This window comes from Rhinatrema bivittatum, chromosome 11, assembly GCF_901001135.1.
Source record: "Rhinatrema bivittatum chromosome 11, aRhiBiv1.1, whole genome shotgun sequence".
NCBI classification, from domain to species: Eukaryota; Metazoa; Chordata; class Amphibia; order Gymnophiona; family Rhinatrematidae; genus Rhinatrema; species Rhinatrema bivittatum.
The window spans coordinates 72,101,238-72,128,381 of NC_042625.1; the positions used below are offsets into that span (position 1 = coordinate 72,101,238).

Sequence of the window (27,144 nt, forward strand, 5' to 3'; positions counted from 1 at the left end):
CGGCTGATGCACCTAACTTGCCCGCACATCCAATACAGCTGTGCATAACTACACACACAGCCATGTTTGGAACTGCACGTGCGCAAACACATAGAGACAATGGCACCGGTGCCCAAGAAGGCCAGAAGGCACTCTTTGCACAGCCTGCCACATAAGAGCCGCGCAGCCTGAATTGGAGTCCTGTCTGTCAACATTGCAAAGAAGCCCAGGGGGAACCAAAGCCTGGTCCCTTACTGTCGGGAGATGGTTCCGGAACTACTGACTATAGCTCCCCGGTTCTATGCATCTCCAAGATGGCTTCCCCACAGGAGGGCACCTCTGGGGGCCCCTACTCAGACTCCTCCTGGGATTACTATGGACCCAGGGATCTTCTCCTGGTTGGAATTTTTCCAAGAGCTGCAAGCCTTTATTCAGGTGCAATCAACCCCGGCTGTGCCGCAGGCTCAACCCCTGTCAGAAGCACAAGATCCTCCTGGCCCTGCTCGGATGCCTCGAGACATGCCTCGCCTACCCAAGAACTTCCCTGACGGGGACCCAGACACCTCAGATGATGAGGGTGACTCCCTGGAAAAAGAGAAATCCCTCCAGGAATGGAACCATACCAAACCATGCTTTGCATCTTCCACAAGGACGAATTACCAGCCCTTGTTTCCCAGAATCTGAAGACACTGGGTATTCCAGGCACGGACCCTATGGCGGAACCAAAGAAGAACCCCATCTTGGTGTCCCTTTGTAAGGCCTCATGCTACTTTCCAGTGATGGAAGCCATCCAGGAACTGATCCACCTGGAGTGGGATTCCATGGAGGCCAGCTTCAAAGGGGGTCAGGCCTTGGAAGCCCTATATCCTCTAGAACCAGCGACCAAGGAACGCTATGGTCTGTGCCGTCTCAAAGTGAACAACGATTCCAGTTGAGGGAGGGGCTGCATTGAAGGATACTCAGGACAGACTATTGGAATCCATCCTTAAGCAGGCCTTTGCAACATCAGTGACACTGCAGATTGCTTCCTGCTGTGCACTGGTGGCATGTTCCTCCTTGCTTCTCTCTCTCAAGGCAAATAACTCCGTAATGTATACTGTTGAGACGATGGAACCTGCAGCAGCCTTCCTGATGGACACAAGCTCAGACCTGGTGCGCACCTCAGCCAGGGGCGTTGCCTCGGTAGTGGCAGCCAGAAGACAACTATGGCTATGGAATTGGTCTGCGGACACGACATCTAAAGCGAATCTCACAAGAATGCCCTTTATAGGATCTCTCTTGTTCGGAAGCGAATTGGAAAAGTTAGCCAGCAAATGGGGTGAATCCCCAGTGCCTTGGCTACTGGAAGATAGGAGTAAAAGATCTCAGCATCCCGCCCCCAGAAAAACCAAGGGCAGAGGATCGCAACACTTTAGACCCTTCAGGAACTCGCAGTTCCAGGCACCTCGTCCCTCCGGAAGGTCCCAGCCCTTTTGGAACAGATAGACCAAGAGGAGAACAGGCCCGGGGGCAGGCTCCAGCTGTGCTCCATAATGAGAATGGGCCGACCCATCCACAGGAAGAGGAGATAGAGGGTCGACTTGCCCTCTCCTACCAAAGATGGGTCGAGATAACGTCTGACAAATGGGTACTAAACATTCGAGAAGGTTACTTTCTGGCATTCCGCAGCATCTCTCGAGACAAATTTGTCACCCTGCCACTCCCACACCAAGAGACTGGCAGTAGAAAACACTCTAACAAGGCTACTGAGTCTGAAGGCAATAACTCTGGTTCCCATGCCCCAACAAAATATGGGGCGCTATTCCATCTATTTTATCGTTCCCAAGAAGGAAGGATCATTCCGGCCTATTTTGGATCTCAAGAACATCAACAGTCATCTGCGGGTACTACACTTCCGCATGGAAACTCTTCACTCCTTAATGTCAGTACAACCGGGAGAGTTCCTGACCTCCCTGGACCTTTCCGAAGCCTACCTTCACATCCCAGTCCATCAAGATCACCAGCGCTTCCTGTGCTTTGCGATTCTGGGTCAACATTACCAGTTCAGAGTGCAACCCTTCGGCCTAGCAACCACCCCCAGAACCTTCACCAAAATCATGGTGGTCGTGGCAGCAACACTGAGGAAGGAAGGGATCTTGGTACACCCTTACCTGGATGACTGGCTGATCAGGGCAAAGTCTTCGGAAGAGAGCTGGCAGGTGACCAGCAGAGTCAAAAGCCTAGTGCAGGAACTCAGTTGGGTCGTGATAATTTCGTTTTCCTTAGTGTAGACAGATGGACTCAGCATCCCACCCATGGTTGCCCCAGAAAAGGAGAACCTTGGATAGCAAACCTCGAGACTAAGCAAATAATAAGAACATAAGAAAATGCCATACTGGGTCAGACCAAGGGTCCATAAAGCCCAGCATCCTGTTTCCAACAGTGGCCAATCCAGGTCATAAGAACCTGGCAAGTACCCAAAAACTAAGTCTATTTCATGCTACTGTTACTAGTAAAAGCAGTGGCTATTTTCTAAGTCATCTTAATTAATGGCAGGTAATGGACTTCTCCTCCAAGAACTTATCCAATCCTTTTTTAAACACAGCTACACTAACTGCATTAACCACATCCTCTGGCAAAAAATTCCAGAGTTTAATTGTGCGTTGAGTGAAAAGGAACTTTCTCTGATTAGTTTTAAATGTGCCACATGCTAACTTCAAGAAGTGCCCCCTAGTCTTTCTATTATCTGAAAGAGTAAATAACTGATTCACATTAACCTGTTCTAGACCTTTCATGATGTTAAACACCTCTATCATATCCCCCCTCAGCCGTCTCTTCTCCAAGCTGAAAAGTCCTAATCTCTTTAGTCTTTCCTCATAGTTGAGCTGTTCAATTCCCTTTACCATTTTGGTCGCCCTTCTCTGTACCTTCTCCATCGTAACTCTTATCTTTTTTGAGATGCGGCGACCAGAATTGTACACAGTATTCAAGGTGCGGTCTCACCATGGAGCGATACAGAGGCATTATGACATTTTCCGTTTTATACACCATTCCCTTTCTAATAATTCTCAACATACTGTTTGCTTTTTTGACTGCCACAGCACACTAAACCGATGATTTCAATGTGTTATCCACTATGACGCCTAGATCTCTTTCTTGGGTGGTAGCTCCTAATATGGAACCTAACATTGTGTAACTATAGCATGGGTTATTTTTACCTATATGTTTCACCTTGCACTTATCCACATTAAATTTCATCTGCCATTTGGATGTCTAATTTTCCAGTCTCAGAAGGTCTTCCTACAATTTATCACAATCTGCTTGTGGCCTACCCCTAGTTCAAGACACCCACAGTTTGTCCGGTGTCGGCATTAATTGGTTGAGTGCACTAGCAGTCTCCAGTTTGGAAATTAGTTGAACCAGTTAAAGTTTAATCAAGTTATTTAAGTAAAGATATATCTACAATGGCTTTTCGAAGAGAATACTGAGGAGCTGAGGTTACTGCAGGGGTATATCTAGAGTGACGTCAGCTTTGAAATCTGACTCGGTCTCCCATCTGCTAGCAGAAGAGCACAATACCCACTGGTCCTGAGTCTCATCTGTCTACACTAAGGAAACGAAATTATCAGTTAAGTAACTTATTCCTTTTCAGTACCCTGATGACTCCGAAGGCTTCCAAGTTTAAATTTTTGCCAATGCAGCGAAATTGTCCCTCACAGATGGGCATACTTGCTGTTACTTATGCCTCGGCCCAGACCACGATCGGGCATCCTGCCGGTATTTGGGACCAGCTGCAGAGGGCCGTGAAGATTGCCCGGCTCAGGAAGTTGGAGGAAGGCCCGTCTGGTTCTTATGCTTCTATCCAGTGTTCCGCGCAATCTTCACCGGAGCGAGAACCCAACAGATCAGAAAAACAAAAGCAGGCCTCCTTAGAACTGGCTGCCAATAAGTAAAAAACCGTAGGGGGGGGGGGGGGGTCATACGAAGCATGGACATTCCCATAACAGCCTGGATGCACCAAAGCACAATCAATCAAGCACCAGTGTGTCTAATGCGTTGCTGATGCTTCCTGTGATAACCGGAGTAGCACTGAGCAGTTGAGACAGACGCAGGAATTAGATCAACACAAATAAACAGGCGACGTGTCGACTGATGCGAACATCAAAAGGTGCGTCGAAGTGAGCCACACTTCCATGACGTCGACACATCTGACTCACACATGAGTCCAGGCTATTGAAAACTATGAAATCGCCGAAACATTCTTCAAACTTTGGTGCAGGTGTCCTGCAGGCAATCTGAAGACATGTTTACCATCTCTGATCTAGAAGATTCCAATACTTCAGATGCTGACACCTTCGCATTCCCATTCCCAAACTTTCCTCTTCAACTTCAGATAAACATCACAAGAGGGAAAACACTAAGCAACCTTCCCACTGCCCTGTGTGTTGGTCCTTTCCCCCAGAAAGGACCAACACACAGCTCTCTACCAGCTAAGAAAAAGAAAACATCTGCAGCCTCTCAATTGCAGTCCCAAATTACTGGAATTCTTCAAACCTTATTTGACACCTTAGTGTCCTCTCAAAAGCCGCACCCTCCCCCAATTCATCAGCAGGTGAATCAGAGCCTGCTACGACAGGGACCATGTGGAGAGCCTGCTTACTCCTCTCCACTCTCCTTCCTCCGGAGAAACCACCAGAGCTATCACCCCTGGTTCATAGAGAAGGTGGGAACCATCTTGAATTTAGAAACCTAAAAACCCCTGGATCCTAGGGCAGACATAAGAACATAAGAAAATGCCATACTGGGTCAGACCAAGGGTCCATCAAGCCCAGCATCCTGTTTCCAACAGTGGCCAATCCAGGCCATAAGAACCTGGCAAGTACCCAAACTAAGTCTATTCCATGTTACCATTGCTAATGGCAGTGGCTATTCTCTAAGTGAACTTAATAGCAGGTAATGGACTTCTCCTCCAAGAACTTATCCAATCCTTTTTTAAACACAGCTATACTAACTGCACTAACCACATCCTCTGGCAACAAATTCCAGAGTTTAATTGTGCGTTGAGTAAAAAAGAACTTTCTCCGATTAGTTTTAAATGTGCCATATGCTAACTTCATGGAGTGCCCCCTGGTCTTTCTACTATCCGAAAGAGTAAATAACAGATTCACATCTACCTGTTCTAGACCTCTCATGATTTTAAACACCTCTATCATATCCCCCCTCAGTCGTCTCTTCTCCAAGCTGAAAAGTCCTAACCTCTTTAGTCTTTCCTCATAGGGGAGCTGTTCCATTCCCCTTATCATTTTGGTAGCCCTTCTCTGTACCTTCTCCATCGCAATTATATCTTTTTTGAGATGCGGCGACCAGAATTGTACACAGTATTCAAGGTGCGGTCTCACCATGGAGCGATACAGAGGCATTATGACATTTTTCGTTTTATTCACCATTCCCTTTCTAATAATTCCCAACATTCTGTTTGCTTTTTTGACTGCTGCAGCACACTGTACCGACTATTTCAATGTGTTATCCACTATGACACCTAGATCTTTCTTGGGTTGTAGCACCTAATGTGGAACCCAACATTGTGTAATTATAGCATGGGTTATTTTTCCCTATATGCATCACCTTGCACTTATCCACATTAAATTTCATCTGCCATTTGGATGCCCAATTTTCCAGTCTCACAAGGTCTTCCTGCAATTTATCACAATCTGCTTGTGATTTAACTACTCTGAACAATTTTGTGTCATCTGCAAATTTGATTATCCCACTCGTCATATTTCTTTCCAGATCATTTATAAATATATTGAAAAGTAAGGGTCCCAATACAGATCCCTGAGGCACTCCACTGTCCACTCCCTTCCACTGAGAAAATTGCCCATTTAATCCTACTATCTGTTTCCTGTCTTTTAGCCAGTTTGCAATCCACGAAAGGACATCGCCACCTATCCATGATTTTTTACTTTTCCTAGAAGCCTCTCATGAGGAACTTTGTCAAATGCCTTCTGAAAATCCAAGTATACTATATCTACGGTTCACCTTTATCCACATGTTTATTAACTCCTTCAAAAAAGTGAAGCGGATTTGAGAGGCAAGACTTGCCCTGGGTAAAGCCATGCTGACTTTGTTCCATTAAACCATGTCTTTCTATATGTTCTGTGATTTTGATGTTTTAGAACACTTTCCACTATTTTTCCTGGCACTGAAGTCAGGCTAACTGGTCTGTAGTTTCCCGGATCGCCCCTGGAGCCCTTTTTAAATATTGGGGTTACATTTGCTATCCTCCAGTCTTCAGGTACAACGGATGATTTTAATGATAAAGTTACAAATTTTTACTAATAGGTCTGAAATTTCATTTTTTAGTTCCTTCAGAACTCTGGGGTGTATACCATCTGGTCCAGGTGATTTACTACTCTTCAGTTTGTCAATCAGGCCTACCACATCTTCTAGGTTCACCGTGATTTGATTCAGTCCATCTGAATCATTGCCCATGAAAACCTTCTCCATTACGGGTACCTCCCCAACATCCTCTTCAGTAAACACTGAAGCAAAGAAATCATTTAATCTTTCCGCGATGGCCTTATCTTCTCTAAGTGCCCCTTTAACCCCTCTATCATCTAACGGTCCAACTGACTCCCTCACAGGCTTTCTGCTTCGGATATATTTAAAGTTTTTACTGTGAGTTTTTGCCTCTACAGCCACTTCTTTTCAAATTCTCTCTTAGCCTGTCTTATCAATGTCTTACATTTAACCTGCCAATGTTTATGCTTTACCCTATTTTCTTCTGTTGGATCCTTCTTCCAATTTCTGAATGAAGATCTTTTGGCTAAAATAGCTTCTTTCACCTCCCCTTTTACCCATGCCGGTAATCGTTTTGCCTTCTTTCCACCTTTCTTAATGTGTGGAATACATCTGGACTGTGCTTCTAGAATGGTATTTTTTTAACAATGACCACGCCTCTTGGACATTTTTTACTTTTGTAGCTGCTCCTTTCAGTTTTTTTCTAACAATTTTTCTCATGTTATCAAAGTTTCCCTTTTGAAAGTTTAGAACGAGAGCCTTGGATTTTGCACACTGTTCCTTTTCCAGTCAGTAAATCAAATTTGATCATATTATGATCACTATTGCCAAGCGGCCCCACCACCTTTACCTCTCTCACAAAGTCCTGTGCTCCACTGAGAATTAGATCTAAAAATGCTCCCTCTCTCGTCTGTTCCTGAAACAATTGCTCCATAAAGCTATCATTTATTCCATCCAGGAACGTTATCTCTCTAGCGTGACCCGATGATACATTTACCCAGTCTATATTGGGGTAATTGAAGTCTCCCATTATTACTGCACTACCAATTTGGTTAGCTTCCCTAATTTCTCTTAGCATTTCACTGTCCGTCTCACCATCTTGACCAGGTGGACGGTAGTATACCCCTATCACTATAGTCTTCCCCGACACACAAGGGATTTCTACCCATAAAGATTCAATTTGGTATTTAGTCTCATGCAGGATGTTTATCCTGTTGGACTCTATTCCATCCCGGACATAAAGCGCCACACCTCCTCCCGAGTGCTCCTCTCTGTCATTGCGATATAATTTGTACCCCAGTATAGCAGTGTCCCATTGGTTATCCTCTTTCCACCATGTCTCTGAGATGCCAATTAAATCTGTCATCATTTACTGCTATACATTCTAATTCTCCCATCTTACTACTTAGACTTCTGGCATTAGCATACAAACATTTCAAAGTTTGTTTTTTGTTTGTATTTTCATTCTGCTTTTTAATTGATAGGGATAAGTTAGAATTTTTTAGCTCAGGTGAGTTTTTAGTTACAGGCACTTGGACTACTTTTCTAATTATTGGAACCTCACTGTCGGGATGCTCTAATTCTAATGCATCATTAGTATCCTTTAAAGATACTTCTCTCCGAACCATGCGCTGCTGGGCGACTGTCTGCTTTCCCCTTTGTTCTAGTTTAAAAGCTGCTCTATCTCCTTTTTAAAGGTTAGCGCCAGCAGTCTGGTTCCATCCTGGTTAAGGTGCAGCCCATCCCTTCGGAAGAGACTCCCCCCCCTTCCCCAAAAGGTTCCCCAGTTCCTAACAAAACTGAATCCCTCTTCCTTGCACCATCGTCTCATCCACGCATTGAGACTCCGGAGCTTTGCCTGCCTCTGGTGACCTGCGCGTGGAACAGGGAGCATTTCAGAGAATGCTACCCTGGAGGTTCTGGATTTAAGCTTTCTACCTAAGAGCCTAAATTTGGCTTCCAGAACCTCCCTCCCACATTTTCCTATGTCGTTGGTGCCCACATGTACCACGACAGCCATGCTCCCTATTCCAAAGGTGGGGATCACCCCACATAGACCTCTTTGCAACCGAATCAACACAAAGCTACAGAACTTCTGCTCTCTATATCCAAGCAAATGAATGCTAGCACAAGATGCTTTTCTAATCAAAAAGATGGGGAACCTATTATACGCATTCCCTCCAATCCCACTAATAACTCGAGTAATACAGAAATGCATAGTGGATGAGTCAGGTCTCATCCTCATAGCACCAGCGTGGCCCAGACAGCCTTGGTATGCCTACCTTATGCATCACTCCATAAAGCGACTGATCCTTCTTCCAAATAGGACGGACCTTCTAACGCAAGAGGAGGGAACGCTGCTTCACCCCATGCATGACTCCCTTCACTTGACAGTATGGAGATTGAAAGGGAAGTACTAGGCCACCTTCAAATTACGATAGAGATTAAGGACATTCTTATCTCTTCAAGGAAACTGTCCATGAGGAAATATTATGCAGCTAAATGGCATAGGTATCACCACTGGTGTATGTCAATAGCATTTGACCCTTTTCATACTTCACCGGAACAATTACTTAAATACCTGCATTTCTGTACCTTTCTGGTCTAATGGTTTCCTCCATCAGAGTGCACCTCAGCGCCATAACAGCGTATCATCCCTCAATACAAGGAGCCTCCATATCCACGCATCTGCCTCATATCTCATTTCTTGAGGAGTGCCTTGAGACTCCAACCTTCGCCTACATAACCAGCAGTACCCTGCTCCCACTTTTTGAACCAATGCAAACATCTTCACTAAAATTTCTCACATGGAATGTAGTATTCCTGGTAGCAATAACCTCTGCTCGAAGAGTCTGTGAACTTCAGGCACTAGTGCACTATTCTACTTACCTTCAATTCTATCATGACAGTCACCTTACAAATTCATCAATCCTGCCTTCCAAAGGTAGTTTTGACTTTTCATTTGAATCAATTCATAACGTTGCCAACTTTCTTCCCTAAACCACATTCAGTCTGGTAGCTCTTCTGTACACGTTGGATTGCAAAACAGCATTAGCCTATTATAAGCAAAGGACTAACACTCCAAAGAGGCACTCCCAGCTCTTTCTTTCCTTCAACCTGAATGCCCCTGGATTACCAGTAACTAAACACACTAGCCAACTGGCTAACTCAGTGCATCTACTTGAGCTATTCTTCCAAGTCTGAGTGTCTAACTTCAAAGGTTAAAACCCATTAGTTGAGGGCTACACCCACCTTAGACAGACAGGTTCCTGTCAAAAAACATTTGCAAAGCAGCAACGTGGTCATCATGACATACCTTAACTTCTCATTACTGCCTTCAGCACCATACCAAATCTGATACAGTCATGGGGCAGGAGATGCAATATGCGACTAATTCTTAAGACTGTCCACACTTTTCAGGGATACACTGCACAAATAACCTTACACAAATCCAAACATACTTTGTTTGAAAAACAGTATATTATTTTGTGCTTCATCTCCCTAGCTAGGGACTTCAGAGAGCATGGCTAATTCAGCTTGCTTAGCTGCAGGAAAAAAGCAAGTTTATGGGAAGCAAATGGTGTTTTCCATAGGTAGCAGGATGAATTGGCCATGTGTCCCCACCCACCTCCCTGGACAGTCTCATTCATTTCTTCCTGCTCTGTCTACCTTTCTGTATGTTCCTGTTTCTTTGCTATTTAATTAACTGAAGAGACACAGTTGTGCGGGAAAGCACCGCGCAAGTGCACAGGAGAGAAGTTTTCAACTTTCTAAGAAGTTCCTGTACAGGACTACTAGGGGGTGCTCCCAGACAGCACCATTTACTGTAAGCAAACGTGCTTTTAGTAGTATGGTTTTATTATATATTTTCTTTTGTTTTAAGGCATGGTAACGTTTATTTTTCCATTGTTGCACTGCATACAGAATTTTGGCTTGTTGCAGCTTTGTTTTTGTCTGCATGTTCCTATTTTATATTTATGGTCACTTTGTTCATTATATGAAGTTCTGCATTTGTGATGGAGATGAGGTATTCTGCTAGTTAGCATGTAGGTTCATTATAGGGTTCTATAGCAGCCTGGCATGTTCTGTATCCCTAATAGGGGGGGTGTATTACTTTTTTTTTCTCATTTTATTTTTACATGAGGAAAAAACCTATTGGCTTCAATCATATTTTTATATAATTCTAGAATATTTTAACTGAAGAATATTAATTTTGTGATAATTGAGTTGTGTATAAGGAATCTGGTCGGCACCATGATCTGCCAGCTTGTGCCACTCAAGGACCAGAGTTACTACTCCTTATTGAAATCCTGGCATACCACTTCAAAAAGGTTGCCTACCACCTGCCTTAGTGAAATATAGAATTTGGTGCAGGAGTTAATGGTTTTGGGGCCACTTGGCCATAGTGATCATAACATGATCAAATTTGACTTAACTTGGAGGGAGGACATTAAAGAAATCTACTGCAATAACATTAATTTTAATAAGGGAGACTATGATAAAATGAGTACAATTATTAAGAACAAAACTGAAAGGAGCAGCTGCCCATGGTTGTGGGGTTTTTTTTTTAATAGCAGACTTGGATCTTGTTTAGCAGATGGACTCAGGACCAATGGGTATAGTGTACTCCTGATAGCAGTTGGAGATAGATCAGATTTCAATCTGATGTCAGCCCTAGTACATATACCCCTGCAGGAAGTGCAGCTCTTCAGTATTTTCAGACTCCATAGCATTAGGGACTCTATGCACGCTCGCACAGCATTAGAGTAATTTTACCGAAGAAATCTTACCTCTACAGATGAGCCCCACTCTCCTGCGGTGACACCCCTTGGGTCCCTCCCCCAGTTGAGAATTCCCAAGGTGATTTCCGCGATCCCTCTGTGGTTGGCCTCTGTCTGACAGCCGACCCTTGGCATGGACTTAGCCTCTGGCATCTGGTGAGGCTGAGAGGCAGCAGGTGTAACTTCGAGCTTGGCAGTGAGGGCATTCTCCCTCTCCCCCTGCAGCCGGAGACCGCCCGGAATGAGACCGGGAAACGCCGAGACAAGGTAAGGTAGAAAACTTCTTTAAAGTCTCCGGTCTCCGAAGTTTGAAGAGTCGCACAGGTCGCCAGCCGGCACCAGTGCCACCAGATTGATCAGCCCTAGCAGGGCTAGGCCCAGGTCATATTTGGGGGTCCTCCCACGTGGAGACCCTCCGAGGTGGTCGCCATACTGGCTGCGTGGTCGCCGTCGCCAAATTGACCTGTACGCCGTCCCGACCCGTGTTCAGAGGCGAGATGTGCGCACAAATCCCTTGTGCACGCATCGGCACACGCATAATTGCCATGTGCATAGCGACGCGCACAACCACACGTCTACTGTGCCGGGTGCATAAGTTTGGCCTGTGCACACAGTGGCGCGCATCATATTGAACGCGCACCCAACTTGCGTGCACAACCTCGACGCACCAGAGCGCATAACTAGGCCGCCTAGTCTGTATTTTTTTTTTACATTCCCAAGCCATGCCACCACCGGAGAAGAAGCTCAAGGCTCAGGGCCTTTGACCAGCATGCCATATTAGAGCTGCTCAGCATGAAGAGGACACGGCTCTGTGTATACAGTGCAAGGAGGCCCTGGGGGATCCAGCCCATGGTCCTCCCCAGCCGGTACTGGTTCCAGCTTCTCGAACAGTATGCCGGACCTAGCATCCCTTGGCGGGAGCCTCCCTCAAACAGGGTTCCCCAGGGACATAGCTCTTCTTAATTTAGACCCAGCACCTATCTACTGGGTGGAATTCTTCAAAGGGCCTACATACCTTCGTCCACATGCAGCCGGGGCCGCTGATAATATGGCCACATCCTCCGCCAGAGGATCTCAACATCCCGGGACCCTCTATGCCCAGAGAAGTGATTCCACCATCCAGTAGCTCCACCTTCGGGGACACGGACAACTCAGATGAGGAATCAGAACCCCTGGAGGAAGGGGAATCCCCCCCCCCCCTCCCCCAGGGACCGAACCCCACCAAACCATGAGGCACTTCTTCAACAAGGACGAGCTTCCAGACCTGGTCACACACAGCTTGAAAGAGCTTGCTATTCCAGGCACAAGTGCCTCAGGGGAACCTAAGATGAATCCCCTTCTAGAGGGACTCAGTCAGACCTCCCGTCATTTCCTGCTGTTACAAGCTGTGCAGCAGCTAATTGACCTGGAATGGGAAGCCCCGGAGACTACATTCAAAGGAGGGCGTGCCCTGGCAGCCATGTACCCTCTGGATCCAGCTGCCAAAGATCTCCTGGCATGTCCGAAAGTGGATGCAATGGCCTGCGCGGTCTCGAAGCGCACTACTATCCCAGTTGAAGGAGCAGCACTCAAGGATGCTCAAGATAGACATCTGGAATCCATCCTCAAACAGTCTTTTGACGTCTCTGCTAATTCTCTACAGATTGCAGCCTGCTGTGCCGTTGTGACATGCGCCTGCTTATCACAGACCAGGAACAACACTCCCGGGGAAGCCCTGGAACCAGCAGTATCATTCCTCACGGATGCTGATTCTGATTTGGTGCGCACCACAGCTAGAGGCAGGTCATCAGCCTCTGCGGCCAGAAGACAACTTGGGCTCTGAAGCTGGTCGGCCGATGCATCGTCCAAAACAGACTCACAAGGATGTCCTTCAAGGAAACCCTTCTGTTCGGAAGCGAACTAGAGAAGCTAGCCAACAAATGGGGCGAATCTCCGCGGCTACGGAGGACAGGAATAAGAGAAACTAGCGACCCTTCCCCCAAACTTCCAGAGGCAGAGAATCACAGAGCTTCAACCCATACAGAAGCACATATCAAGCGGCTCGCCCTGCAGGCAGGAGCCAGTCCTTTCGGAACAAGCACAACAAAAGGGGAGCCGGCTTGGGCCCAGGTCCCAGCCGCACCCCACATTGAAAATCAGCCGACCCGTCCAAAGGAAGAAGCCATAGGGGGCAGACTTGCCCTATTCTACCAAAGATGGGTCGAGATGATAACTTCAGACAAGTGGGTCCTATCCATCATTCGAGAGGGATATTATCTGGATTTTCACCACCTCCCTCCGGACAAGTTTGTGGAATCCCCCTGCCACGACCCTTCCAAGAGGATGGCAGTGGAAGCTACACTCACCAGATTACTAGCCTTAGAGGTTATAACACTGGTGCCCGCACAACAAATACTGGACATTATTCCATTTATTTTATCGTTCCCAAGAAAGAACGAACATTCCACCCATCCTGGACCTCAAGTCAGTCAACTGCCACCTGAAGATTCCTCGCTTCTGCATGGAAACCCTGCGCTCGGTAATAAGGGCGATACAACCGGGAGAGTTCCTTACATTCCTGGACCTGTCTGAAGCCTACCTACACCCTCGGGTCATCAAGAGCATCAGCGTTTTCTATGCTTCACGATCCTGGGTCACCACTACTAGTTCTGGGCTGCTACCATTCGGGTTAGCCACAGCTCCCCGGACGTTAACCAAGATCATGGTGGTAGTGGCAGCAACACTAAGGAAGGAAGGAATCCTTGTACATCCTTATCTGGACGATTGGCTGATCAGGGCGAAATCCCCAGAGGAAAGTCACCAGGCAACCAACAGAGTCAAAACTCTACTGGAGAGCCTCGGGTGGGTGGTCAACACAAACAAGAGCTGTCTGCAGCCCTCCCAATCTCTAGAATACCTGGGAGTTCGGTTCGATACCAAACAAGACAAGGTCATCCTGACAGACAGGGAGATCAAAACTGATGACCCTGTTGAGTGAGCTTCGTCCCACAGCATGGGACTACCTCCAAGTCCTCGGCCTCATGGCATCCACACTGGAAGTAGTGCCATAGGCAAGAGCTCACATGAGACCCCTATCACGATGGAATCTGCGGTCCCAGAACTACACCGTACATCTTCAGCTCCCGGACAAAGTCCGGACCAAACTACGATGGTGGATACAAGGCCATCTGAGCCTGAGAGTGAGGCTATCCTCACCGACCTGGATTCTGCTCACCACGGACGCCAGCCTATGAGGATGGGGTGCACACTTCCAGGAGCTAACCACCCAAGGGCAATGGAACACAGTTGGGATGGAACATCAATCGCCTAGAAGCCCGGGCAGTCAGACTAGCCTGCCTACGGTTCGGTCAATGACTCCAAGACAAATCAGTCAGTCATGTCGGACAAGGCCACAACAGTGGCCTACATCAACCGTCAGGGAGGAACCAGAAGCCAACAGGTGTCTCTGGAAATAGACCTCCTAATGTCATGGGCGGAAGCGAATCTTCAAGAGATCTCTGCCATCCACATCGCCGAGAAAGACAACGTCGCTGCGGATTACCTCAGCAGAAGGCTGTCGACCACAGCATTCCAATTGATAGTGAGCCATTGTGGAACACCAGCCATGGACCTCCTGGCAAACTGGTCCAACGCCCAAGTACCCAGCTTCTTTAGCCACAGACAGGAACCTCAGTCCAAGGGAACTGATGCCCTGGTACAGACCTGGCCACAAGAAACTCTAATATACGCCTTCCCACTGTGGCCCCTATTGGGCACAGTCATCCACACGATAGAACACCACAAGGGACCAGTACTTCTAGTGGCCCCGGACTGGCCAAGAAGGCCATGGTATGCAGACATGCGAAGGCTGCTGACAGGGAGCCCTCTCCTGCTACCGCCACACAGGGATCTGCTCCAACAAGGGCCGATCCTCCACGAGGATCCAGCTCTATTCTCTCACGGCCTGGCCATTAAGAGGACTCACCTGAGTAAGAGCAGATACTCAGGGGTTGTAATTGACACCCTGCTCCAAGCACGCAAGTTCTCCACATCCCTAACATACATAAGGATTTGGAGAGTATTCGAAGCCTGGTGTGAAGACAGAGACATCATCCCTCGCTCAGTCAAAATTCCTGCAATTTTGGAATTCCTGCAGAACGGCCTACAGAAGGGATTGTCTCTCAACTCCAAGGTACAGGTGGCCGCATTGTCATGCTACGAACCAAGAGTGAGAACGGCAGCATAGCCTCTCACCCGGATGTCTTCCATTTCCTGAAGGGAGTCAAGCAGATCCAATGCCTCTATGGAACCTCAACCTGGTCATAGATTTCTTAGCAGGAGCCTCCTTCAGACCTCTTTGTGGCCTGTCTCTCTGACTATTAACAGAAAACAGCCTTCCTTGTGGCAGTCTGTTCAGCCCGTCGTATCTCCGAGCTACAAGCACTGTCCTGCCGAGAGCCGTTCCTCAGGCTCACGACGGGAAGCATCCAGTTACTCATGGTACCGTCCTTCCTTCCCAAAGTGGGTTTCTCACTTCCATCTCAACCAAACCATCTCGCTTCCATCGCCAGATGAGCATAAGAATTCGGCAGAATCTGTCTATGCCACCTCAACGTCGGCAGACTCCTAGTCCGATACCTGGAAAGGTCATAATCCGTACGAAAGACAGACCACCTATTCGTCCTTCACAGCGGGAAGAAACAAGGAGAAGCGGCCTCACAGGCAACCATAGCCCGCTGGAGCAAGGAAGTTATCAAGGCGGCCTACGTAGAAGCAGGCAAGCCGCCGCCTTTGCAAGTCAAGGCCCATTTTACTAGATCCCAGGCAGTGTCCTGGGCGGAAACCAAGATGCTGTCACTTGCTGAGATCTGTCAGGCAGCGACATGGTCCTCCATCCACACCTTCTCCAGGTTCTACCACCTGGATGTTCAGGCTCGAGAGGACACAACATTTGTAAGGGCAGTACTAAGTGGGTCACGGGCAGCCTCCCACCTGGTTCGGGAATAGCTTTTATACATCCCATTGGTCCTGAGTCAATCTGCTACACGCTAGGAAATGGAGAAATTACTTACCTGATAATTTTGTTTTCCTTAGTGTAGACAGATGGACTAAACATCCCACCCATGGCTGCCATCATTCACGGAATTCTCGGGCGACATCCCCGAGAGCGAATTATTCATGGGTAAGCCTAGCTTTCTCTCCAATTAGGACACCCATCCTACCGGGTGTTGACATTTCTTGGTTGAGGGCACTGGCGGTCTCCAGCTATAACCAGTTCAAGTTAATCAAGCTATTCAGCCTCATATATATCCACAACTGCTTTTCGAGGAGAATACTGAAGAGCTGCACTTAATCCAGACTAGATAATTCTGTGCATTACAAAAGGTTGAAAGAAGGCTAAACTATTAGCATGGTTAAAAGGTGAGGTGAGAAGCTATTATAGCTAAAAATATCTTTCAAATAATAAAGGTTTCTTGTTTTCTTCATTTGGATCTAGCCAAAGGCACTGGCAAATTAGATGCCAAGCATTGATAAGGAAAGCAAAGAGAACTTGAAAAGAAGCCTGCTATGGAAGCAAAAGCTCAAAAACTTGCAGGTATATTCGAAGTAGCCTGCGAGGGAGTTAGTTGGGCCACTGGGTGATCAAGGGGTTAAAAGTGTTTAGAGAAGATGAGGCCATAGTGGAGAGACTAAATGAATTCTTTGCTTCAGTCTTTACTGAGGCAGATATAAGGGAGAGAGCCATGCCAGAAATATTTAAAGGTGGTGATTCTGAGGAAACTGAACAAATCTCGTTGACTCTGGAAGCTTTAATAAGGCAAGCTGACAAACTATAGAGTAGCAGATCACCTGGGCTAGATGGTATACATCAGAGAGTGTTGAAAGAATTGAAAAATGAGCAAGTTTACAAATTACTAATAGTATGTACACTATTTAGAATCATTTGCAGTACTTGAAGATTGGAGGGTTGCTAATGTAATTTCAATTTTTAATTCCATGGGTGATCCAAGAAACTACAGACTACTGAGCCTGGTGTCAGTTTCTACCATTTTATCTGGCACAATCACAAAGAACAAAATTCCTAAACATATAGCATAATTTAATGGGATTTAGTCAAGGGAAGTCTTGCCTCACCAATGTGCTACATTTTTTTGAAGGTGTAAATAAATGTGGATGAATGTTTAAGCAGTTGATGGTGTATCTGGATATCCAGAAAGTTTTTTGAGTCTCTTCTGAGGAAATTAGTCATGGGTTAGGAAGCAATAGCCTATTGTGGATTGGGACCTGGTTAAAAGACAAAAAAAGAGTAGGACTAAATGATCAATTTTCTGGAAAAAGGGGACTAGTGTGGTGCCTCAAGGATCTGTTCTGAGACTGCTTTAACATTTATAAATGACCTGGAAATGGAAACAAGTGAGGTGATCTAGATGCAGTTTAACTTTGAATAATTTTGTAAGAGGATTGTGAGAAATTGCAAGAAGACCTTGCAAGACTAGAAGACTGGACAAGCCAAATGGCAGATGACATTTAATATGGACAAGTGCAAAGCGATGCACTTGGAGAAGAGCAATGTAAATTATAGCTACACAACGCAAGGAAAACACCACTCAAGAAAAAGATGTAGGCATCATCATGGATATGTTGAAATCTTCTGCTTAGTGTATGGCAGCAGCCAAGAAAGCAAATAGAATGCTAGGCATTAGGAAAGGAATGGACAATAAATTGATAATAGCATAATACCCCTATTGCTCCATGGTATGACCACACCATGAGTATTGTGTGCAGTTCTGGTACCTATATTTCAAAAGATACAGCTGAATTAGAAAAGGTACAGAGCAAGGCAACCAAAATGATTAAAGGGATGGAACAAGTCCCTTTATGAGGAAAGGCCTCAGCGGTTAGGGTTCTTCATCTTGGAGGAAAAACATCTGAGGGGGGAGATGATAGAGGTCTATAAAATGAGCTGAATAGAATGGGTAAACACATCAGTAGTTTACGCTTTCAAAAAATACAAAAACTAAGGTGTCATGCAATAGTTACTGCAGCCCCACTTCTTAAAAAAAAGTCTCCCCATAAGATCTCGATGTAAGTTTAAGGTGCTAGTTTTAGTCTTTAAAATACTGAAGGGTAAATGCCCACTGCATTTGAGAATCTTCTGTCATGGAAAACAGGCTACAGAGATCCCAGCAATAATGTCAATTAGTTACCATTAGTTAAGGCTTTTCATAATATCAGACTTCAGAATAGAGCTTTCTCCATGGTAATTCCTAAGATGTGGAATGATTTATCTTTGACTAGGGAAGAACATGATTTAATGAAATTCTGAAAGAAACTGAAGACTTGGCTTATGCTTAATGATATGAACTAAGGGTTTCTGTAATAGTTTGATTTAGGTGCAAAAGCTACATTTTAAATCAGGAAAGTGCTTTTAAATTGAATTAAATAAAAAATAAAAAATAAAAAAATCAGTACACTTAAAACCAATACGAGAGGTTTTTTTTCCCATTCAGTGCATAATAAAGATCTAGAATTTGTTGCCAGAGAATGTGGTTAAAGCTGTTAGAATAGTTTGTTAAAAGTGGTTTGGACAAGTTCCTGGAGGGAAAACCCTATAAAACATTATTAATGTTGGGGTAATCCACTGCTTATCCCTGGGCTAAGCCACATGAGATCTGTTTACCTTTTGAGATCCTGCCAAGTACTTGTGACCTGGCTTGGCCACTGGTGGACACAAAATACTGGGTGTGATGGACCTTTGGTCTGACCCAGTATTGCAAATCTTATGTTCTTTTACAGCAGCAATAAATGGGTAGGTAAGAGCCTCTGTCTACTGCTCCAGCTACTCTATTCCAGTCCACTCCCTACCCCCACTTGCTGCCTAAAGTACAGCACTCTTCTCTAGTGTGTTTTCTTTACTTGGAGACTCAAGTGTTTCAGGCCCTAGATATCTGTGCTGCAGGGACTTTAGGACTTAGCTGACAGCAGAAAAGGGAATCACCCAGAGATGTAGCCAGGTGAGTTATTTGTGGGGAAGAAGGGGGGGGGGGGGAGGAGAGTGAACGTTGAGAGAGGGGTTAAGGGCTGTGAAAGCTTGGAGAAGGAGACATAAGATGCTGACAGTATTATGCACTGTTACTCCTGATGGTGGGGGTAGGGGATAGGGAGAGGATTAGGACAAGCTGGGCCTTACCGAGGGGGGGGGGGGGGGGGGGAAGAGAGGATCAAGGATGAAAGGACTCTGGCTAAGGGACAGGGTGATGGGACCCAGGATAAAGAGACAGAGGACCAGGTACTGGGAAGACAAGAGATGAATAAATAACTCAGAATATAGGGAAAGAGGAGGGGATGAATGAGGAGACCCACAACTTGGGGTGAGGGAATGAGGGAGAGAAGAGGAATGAGGAAAGGAACATCAAAGCAATTGATGTCTTGTACCAAATGGGAGATCAAAGGACTGGTACTGAAATGTCTTTGAAATACCTAACTTGCAGAGAGATATATAAAGCATAATGTTTGCTAATTCTAATTAGATGAGCTCAGGAAACAGAGCATATAGCTGGTTCTTTTCAGAGTCTCTGGATCAGAGTCCTCCAGGTTTCCTACAAATGCTGGCTTATATAAGGGAGGCGTTTGTTCTTTATTCTTTGTTAATGTTCTATCTTTATTTCTGTCTCCTATTTGCCTGTATTGATGTATGTACAGCTTAGTGATACTGTATTCAATGTTACTTTGGATAATTCATATTCATAACATTTAGTAAACTAAGTTTGTTTTTTGGCAATATTTGTTTCTGCGTGTTCTATGATAAAATATACCTCCACACGACCACTGGTGCACAGGGGTGAGGGAATGGAGGAAAAAGGGAATGAGGGAGAGAAGAGGAATGAGGTATAACATAAAGGGAAGGAAAATATTATATAATGTATTACTTTGAATACAGTTGGCCTAGTGATTAGAGCAGTACCAAAAACCAGAATATAAAGAGGCACACATAGAGGGAAAAACAAGATAGAGAAGACTGAAGAATGAGGAAAGACACTCGGCCAGGGACATAAAAAGGTTGTAAACTTTTATTGCCAGATAAAATATTAATAAAATATTAACTCATCGGTATAAAATATAATGGGACACAGATCAAAGTGACTCGGACATGTCTCCATATAAAATTACAAATGCAGAAGCAACCACCTCTCGTATTAATCACTCCAAAACATGCAAAAAAGAGAGGGACATAGAATGTAATCCTATCACTACAAGGTTGTTATAAGACAAGAGACAATATCATCAGCACGTGCTCCAACAGTTATAATCTGCTGTCTCTCGCCCGCAATGGGCCGCAGGCAGTTTTCAGTCTTTTGAGCAAATCTCATATAATCATTTGTCTCTTGCTTAAACCATCCTAAAAATTCAATTTTAATTAAAGTGCTAGAATATATTTTATTAACGCATCTCTTATTGCGAAGTGTGCATAAAACTAGTAAAAAATTGAATACTTAGCCCAAATGTTGATCACTCAAAAAACCCAAACAGGACTTTTCCCAGTTTTCTCCCAACATGGCACATGTTTCAACTGAAAAAAGTCTTCTTCAGGGGAAATCTATTTCATGAAATACAGGCAAAATATTCTCAGATCCTAAAACAGAAAATAATTAATAAAATCAAACACACACATTCACTGAGCATCCATCTTCAAATTAATTACCTTCACTGAAACATCTCAAATCATGGATACATTTCAGGTGGCTACAAGGTAACAATATAACAATGTTTTAACTCCCATCCTTTAAAGACTACATAACTTATTCCACAGTGAACTGTAACACCCAAAACAGAATCCAAAACTCACCCGGGTGATACTAAACGGCTCTTAAAAGATCTCAACATGGCGTCTCAGTGTCTAAGTTGTCTACACAGACTCAAATACGGGTTTAAATTCCGTTCCAGGTACACGTCACCGGAAACGACGGTTTAACTTATTCCCTACGGACTACATAACCCATCATGCAACCCAATTGTAGAACCTAAGTCCACTCATACATCCTTTATCCAGTCACCCAAACACCACTACCAATACTGATTATATGCAACACAATGATCAAAGTTTAATTAAAAAACTGACCAATCGATCTCTCTCTTTATTCAAATCTTTCAGAAACACCATCAAAAAAATAAATCCACTTTTGTTCCCTTTGTAGGAGGTAATTATCAAAATTCCCACCGCGATTACATGGGCTAGGTCTTCCAATTACCACAAACATCAAATCACCAAATGTATGATTCTTATCTAGACAATGCTGTACTAAGGGCGCCTCTAATCTACTTCTTGCCATAGCGCTCCGGTGCTCTATCATTCGGGTCTTGGGGCTCCATTTGGTCTTGCCAATATATAACAAAGGGCAAGGGCACCACAATCCATACACCCCACCTCTAGATTCACAATTCGTAGACTCTTCCAATCTAAATTTACCATTTGCAAACTATGGCAGCATCTCTCCCTCAAATGATTATGCCTGTAAGAAGTGTTCTGTATGTGCACAATGTTCCTTCTTGATCGAATCATTAAATGGATGTTGCGATGTTTCATCAACAAAATCAGAGTGGACAATCGTATCTCTGTTCCTGCCTCGTTTCAAGGCAAACCTTGGAATTTCATGTAATACATTTATGCAGTTTCAAAACTGGTTACCAGAGAGAGCAACATCAATAGCCAGACCATACCTATGGAACTCACTTCCAGAAAACATAAGGCTTCAAAATGACACAAAACTCTTCAAAAAGCTACTCAAAACTTGGCTATTCCGACAAGCCTAAAAAGACTGTATTGGATAAGCTAACGGTATTAGATAAGTGGATATCAACCTTTTGCATTTGTTTTTAATTTAGTTCATAGTTATGCTATTCTAGCTGTGCTTCCACAATAGGTTAGTGTCTTTTGATATTTACATATTTTAGTCTATAGTATTTTAGATTATTTTAACAGCCATTGCTAATGTTTTACTTTTATATATTTTAGCTATCATTCTTTTACTCTATCATTATTGTACTTTCCTTGTTTTAAATTATTATAAACCGTTGTGAAGGTTCCCACTGATGCGACGGTATAAAGAACCAAATAAACCTTAATAGGGAAGGAAATCCTGAAAATAACTTGATTATATTTAAATTGTAAATTTAGCTAAGTAATTATTTGTAAAGACTAACTTTCAGAATTCGTGGTGTTGGGGGGGGGGGGGGTTCTGTTAAAGTTTCTATAGATAATTAAACTGCCAGCTAGTACTTCTTTTTTTTTTTTTCTATTTTTTAGACTTTATTTGCATTTAACTAAAAATCAAATAGCTTGTTTTTCAGTCAATTTATGTACCAGCGATAAACAATTTACATTGTCAGAAAAATATTATAATAATCAGTTTCCTCCTGTTCTTTTGTACTTCTAGCTCAGTCAAAACCAGAGCTGGGATCTTGCTCCATGAGTCTTCATTCACAACTACTTGGAAATTTTTCCCTTTTAATATACCTAGTCTGGTCATTGTGATGGTCTTGCGACAGGAGCCATGGACTGTAGTAATTGATGGCAGATAAAGAACTAGATGGTCCATCCAGCCTGCCCAGCAAGTTTTCATGCAGAAAATGTTACATCTAAAGCAAGTACCCTTTGGGTACTTGCCAGGTTCTTATGGCCTGGATTGGCCACTGTTGGAAACAGGATGCTAGGTTTGATGGACCCTTGGTCTAACTCAGTATGGCATGTTCTTCAAGCATGGAGCCTGAATCCAGCCACTAGGTGTTGCCCTTAAACAATAACTATAACTTCCTTGCCCTAGTGAACTGTAAACTACCAGCACACGCATCCCCTCATATAGACTAGTTCTGCAGATCCCCAGCCAACCTGGCAGAAGAACTGGGGATCTTCCATGTGTCAGTTATTAGCTCAATGGCAGTGCTATTGGGCTAGTCCTCTAAATACTTTTGTCATAAGCTGTGTACTGTAAATTTAACTTTTTGTATAGTAAGTTATGGTAATGGTAGCTAGGTAGTCCTAATGTTTAGATTTTATAACATTCCTCTTGAGATGGGAGACATTGAATGAACTAGCTTAATTTTTCACTTTAGTCATTTTTTATAATATTTTGAGTTGGTATGCTCATTTTTTAAAATATCCAAAATTACTGTAGCTAATTATCCCTCAAGTGTAGCCATGTGAAGGCAAAACAAAACAGAATCTATAATATATCTGGCTTGGTAGTACGTCTGGTGCTCGCTCATGTTCCCCAGCCCGCTGATAGATGGCGCAGGTGGCTCCCTGGCCGCCTTGGAGGCTCAAACACGCCATACAGCAGCCATGTCTCAACACCAGCTACAAGAGGTACTCCTGGGGGAATTCTGCACTACTGCGGAATGCAAATTTGCACAGAATTTCTCCTTCCTGCAGATTTCCTCCCTCGCCAGAAGACTATTCAAAACCGGAAGGATAGCAGAGGAGACGCTGGCATGCCGTGAACGGAGCACGTCCCACGGCACAAGCTCAGTTCGCAGCATGCCGGGGTCTCCACTGCTATTTTCTGCTCAAGGCGAAAATGGAAGGCCCCTGTGTGCCGCGAACAATGCGCCGAGACTTTATCTTCGCCGCGAACGGCACAAGTCCCACAGCATGAGGGTGAGAGAGCAGGAGGGTATGAGAGAGCATAGGGGGATGCTGGTGAGAGAGAGTGTGTGTGTGAGGGGGTTGGAAAGAGGGGGTGGGGAGGGTGGGTGGGGGGATGCTTGAGTGTGGGTTTCAGAGGGAGTCTATATGAGGGGAGGGGGATGCCGGTGAGAGAGTGTGTGTGGGGGAGTGCGAGAGACAGCTTGGTTGGTAATAGGGGGAGTGCGGGGGATGCTTGAGTGGGTTTCAGAGAGGGAGCCTGTATGATGGGATATGTGTGTGCGAGAGAGTGAGGATGTGTGTATGTGGAAGGGACACTTACAGTGAATTTCTAGGGAAATTCTGCTCAAAATATTTAAAATTCTACAACTTTAATAACTTTATTCTTTAATAATTTAAAATGGAATTACTTAGACTGTCATGTAAATTGTGTTATTTTGATCAATAAAAAGTTTGCTAACGCTTCCATACAAGAGCATATGTGTCAATAAGGCTCACCGCCCGGGCGTAGAACGTGTACAGTTGCTAGTAAGTATATGAAGTTGTAATGCATACGCAAGTGTTGGAGATAGAGAAAAGCTAAGATAGTGGGAGATTGACTTGTTCAAGGTCATATGGATAAAAAGGCATCCATGATGGATTCATAGTTAGGTTTCAAAGTTAAGCTTCAATATGCAGATCAGTGGACTTACACCCACCTCGTGGTGGGCCATGCTTTTGCTGGAAACTAAACTCTTGTGATTGACTGGTTAAGGGACTGGTAGCCTCTCTTGGGAGAAGAAATGACTTGCATAGTTTCACACTAGGCTCATTGGATTGTAAAAATACTGTTCACTTTTTCATTTTTACAAAGTGTATTAAGCCTAAATTCCTAAACTTTTTCTAGAATACTGTACTGTAAAACCTGAGACTGGGCCATGCCGTGCTGCCTTTCCTCGCTATTATTATGACATGGAGGAGAAAATCTGTAGGGAATTCATCTATGGAGGTTGCTTGGGCAACAAGAATAACTATTTGTCTGAAAACTCTTGCAAGGATAAGTGTATTGGTGAGTACATAACTAACGCTGGTGCTCTCACAGATCGGCTCCTGTTTATTTTCTGTTTGCTTGCTACTGCTTTTTGGCAATGCAGCCTTTTTGCAAGCAAACCCTTCCTGCTTTCTAGTCCCTGCACTGCCGCACTGTGGAAAGGGAAATGGAACCAGGGTGGCAAACAATTTTTTTTTTTAGGGGAGCACTTGCTACCCTTTGCATATCCATGATGACAATATTTCCTGGGGGTATTTTCAGGCTCCAGTAGACCCATCTTCAGTTGTGCAGGTAAGCAGAGGCTGAGCATGACCAGCACAGATGGGGGACACTATGGGGAGGGAGGTGCTAGAGAGGGGCAGTAATCAAGGCTAAATTTCCACCACTGCACACAGCACTGACCAGATTATGGTATGAGAAGCCACCCGCATGGAGTTGCTGCCATGTGCAGATGCACAGTTTGCACACCTTGTAGCACTGGCTCTGGGTACAAGCTTTGTATTATAGAAGGCTTAAGAGGTTGCAGCTGTGCAGGAATTCCTGCACATGCCCTGAAAACCTGTATGGTTTATCAGCTCAGCCGTACCATCAGATGATATAGTGCCAGTTATGTGGCTGATTTTATCCTGCTGTTCTAAAGAAAACCCTCATAACAGGTAAGCAACTTTTTTATCAACCTTGAAAGTTGAGCATGCCAGAGTTTTAATTGTGAGGGAGGGTAGTGCATCTAAAAGGTTTTAGTCAAAATTGTGGTATTGGTTCTGCTCACTTAAATTAAATGTTCTTTAGCACAGACCTTCCTTCTTGTTTTGGGAGTGAGTCATGGCTTGCTGAAACAAGTTCCAAGAACTCAGGCAGGTGAAGCAAAGACAGCCAGTCAAAATGTCAAGTTCTCTACCTTTTTGTTTCAGCAATGGTGGCTGAGCCAGAGAAGATCAAAAGTGACAAGGGTGTCAGTTTCCAGGGTAAGTGTATTTTGATCAGCATGCTGTTTTAAACAGTTTCTACAACAAACTACTTTAATATTGGAAGCTTAAAATAGCATTTTCATGAATGAAAACTGTCTGCAACTTTGCTATAGCAGTATCCTATCTCTAAAGTCCTGGTGACAACCCAGTGGCATTTGTACACATTGTACCAGTTTCACATTAGCACATTGTCTTGTCTTAATCCCACTAGAATATTGTGCTGCTCCAAGTGTTACTGGTCCATGCCGTGCTGCCTTCCCACGCTGGTACTATAATACATCAACTCGCACCTGCACAAAGTTTACATATGGAGGTTGCAAGGGAAACCAGAACAACCACCTTTCAGAAGAAGAGTGTAAAGATCGTTGTGTAGCACACTCAGGTATGTTGAGCAGAATAGACTTGAGAGGGTGCTTTTCTGATCAAGCAGCAAACTAGAAACCTTTTTACAATTTTTTTAGGACCCTCTGTGGAATCGCACCACAATATCTTAAGGCCACCTATTCTGCATATTATGGGCTTTCTGGCACCTTGCATATAATCCACCAGGTGACTGTCTTGATTACTGGAACACAGCTATTTATGAAATTCTGAAATCTTGCCTGCAAATCCCTCTGAACCCATGTGAGCAGCTGGGTGTATACAACAGTATAACAAATTACTTTGTCATCAGGCATGAATTAGCCATTATGTATGAGTGACATCATTCAACAGCACCAACACATACCTATCAGTAAAAAAGACTTACTGAGCTTTGACAGAGCAAGCACGGGAGTTTCCAAGTGTACGTGCTGCCTCGTAATCCTCTGAGCTACACACTTTTTTTTTTTTCCAATTTCTTGAGGGCCTGGGTTCCTGATCCATCCCAGGTCAGGGATGGCATGAAGGCCATGTGTGCTTTAGGCAACATAGAAAAAGGTGACAAAGGGGGGCACCTTTTTGGGTATTTATTTATTTAAAATCTTTTCTATAACGTCGCTAAGTTATATACCATCGCAACAGTTTACATGTAGGCACATATTTAATGTAAGTAAGTGTACTATAGTACATTCTAACAGGTGCCGTCACAGGTTCGGTTACAATATATCATTAGACAAAATATTTAGAGAAGTGGGTCATGACCGAGTGTACTGAAAGTACTTTTACGGGTAAATTTATTTTACATAGTATTATCAATATGCTAGTTGTGATGTGGGGTTCATAGACTACTCTACTGTATTGTCATAAGTACTGTGTATCGGTGTTTATCTGCTTATTCCTGAATAATTTCTATTCTCCCGTCTCCTTGTAAAATGCCTGTTTAAAAAGCCATGTTTTTAAACTTTTCTTAAATGCCTTGAGATCACTTTGTAATCTGATCTCTGGAGGCATTGTGTTCCAAATTGTGGGTCCTGCTAATAAGGCCCTTTTTCTCACTTGGGTTAGTCTTGCTGTTTTAACTGACTGGATGGTTAGGAGTGCTTTATTTGCTGATCGAAGATTTCT

General features: G+C 44.3%; 1 protein-coding gene across 4 annotated transcripts in view; it reads left to right on the forward strand.

The window, feature by feature from the left end:
- SPINT2 (serine peptidase inhibitor, Kunitz type 2) overlaps window positions 1-27,144 on the forward strand; it is a 118,990-nt gene that overhangs the window by 35,405 nt on the left and 56,441 nt on the right. For all 4 annotated transcript variants that reach the window (XM_029619511.1, XM_029619512.1, XM_029619514.1 and 1 more), the window contains 3 exons: window positions 24,548-24,709; window positions 25,603-25,656; window positions 25,871-26,041. In XM_029619511.1, the coding sequence (XP_029475371.1) occupies window positions 24,548-24,709; window positions 25,603-25,656; window positions 25,871-26,041 (387 nt within the window). The remainder of the gene's footprint in view (window positions 1-24,547; window positions 24,710-25,602; window positions 25,657-25,870; window positions 26,042-27,144) is intronic.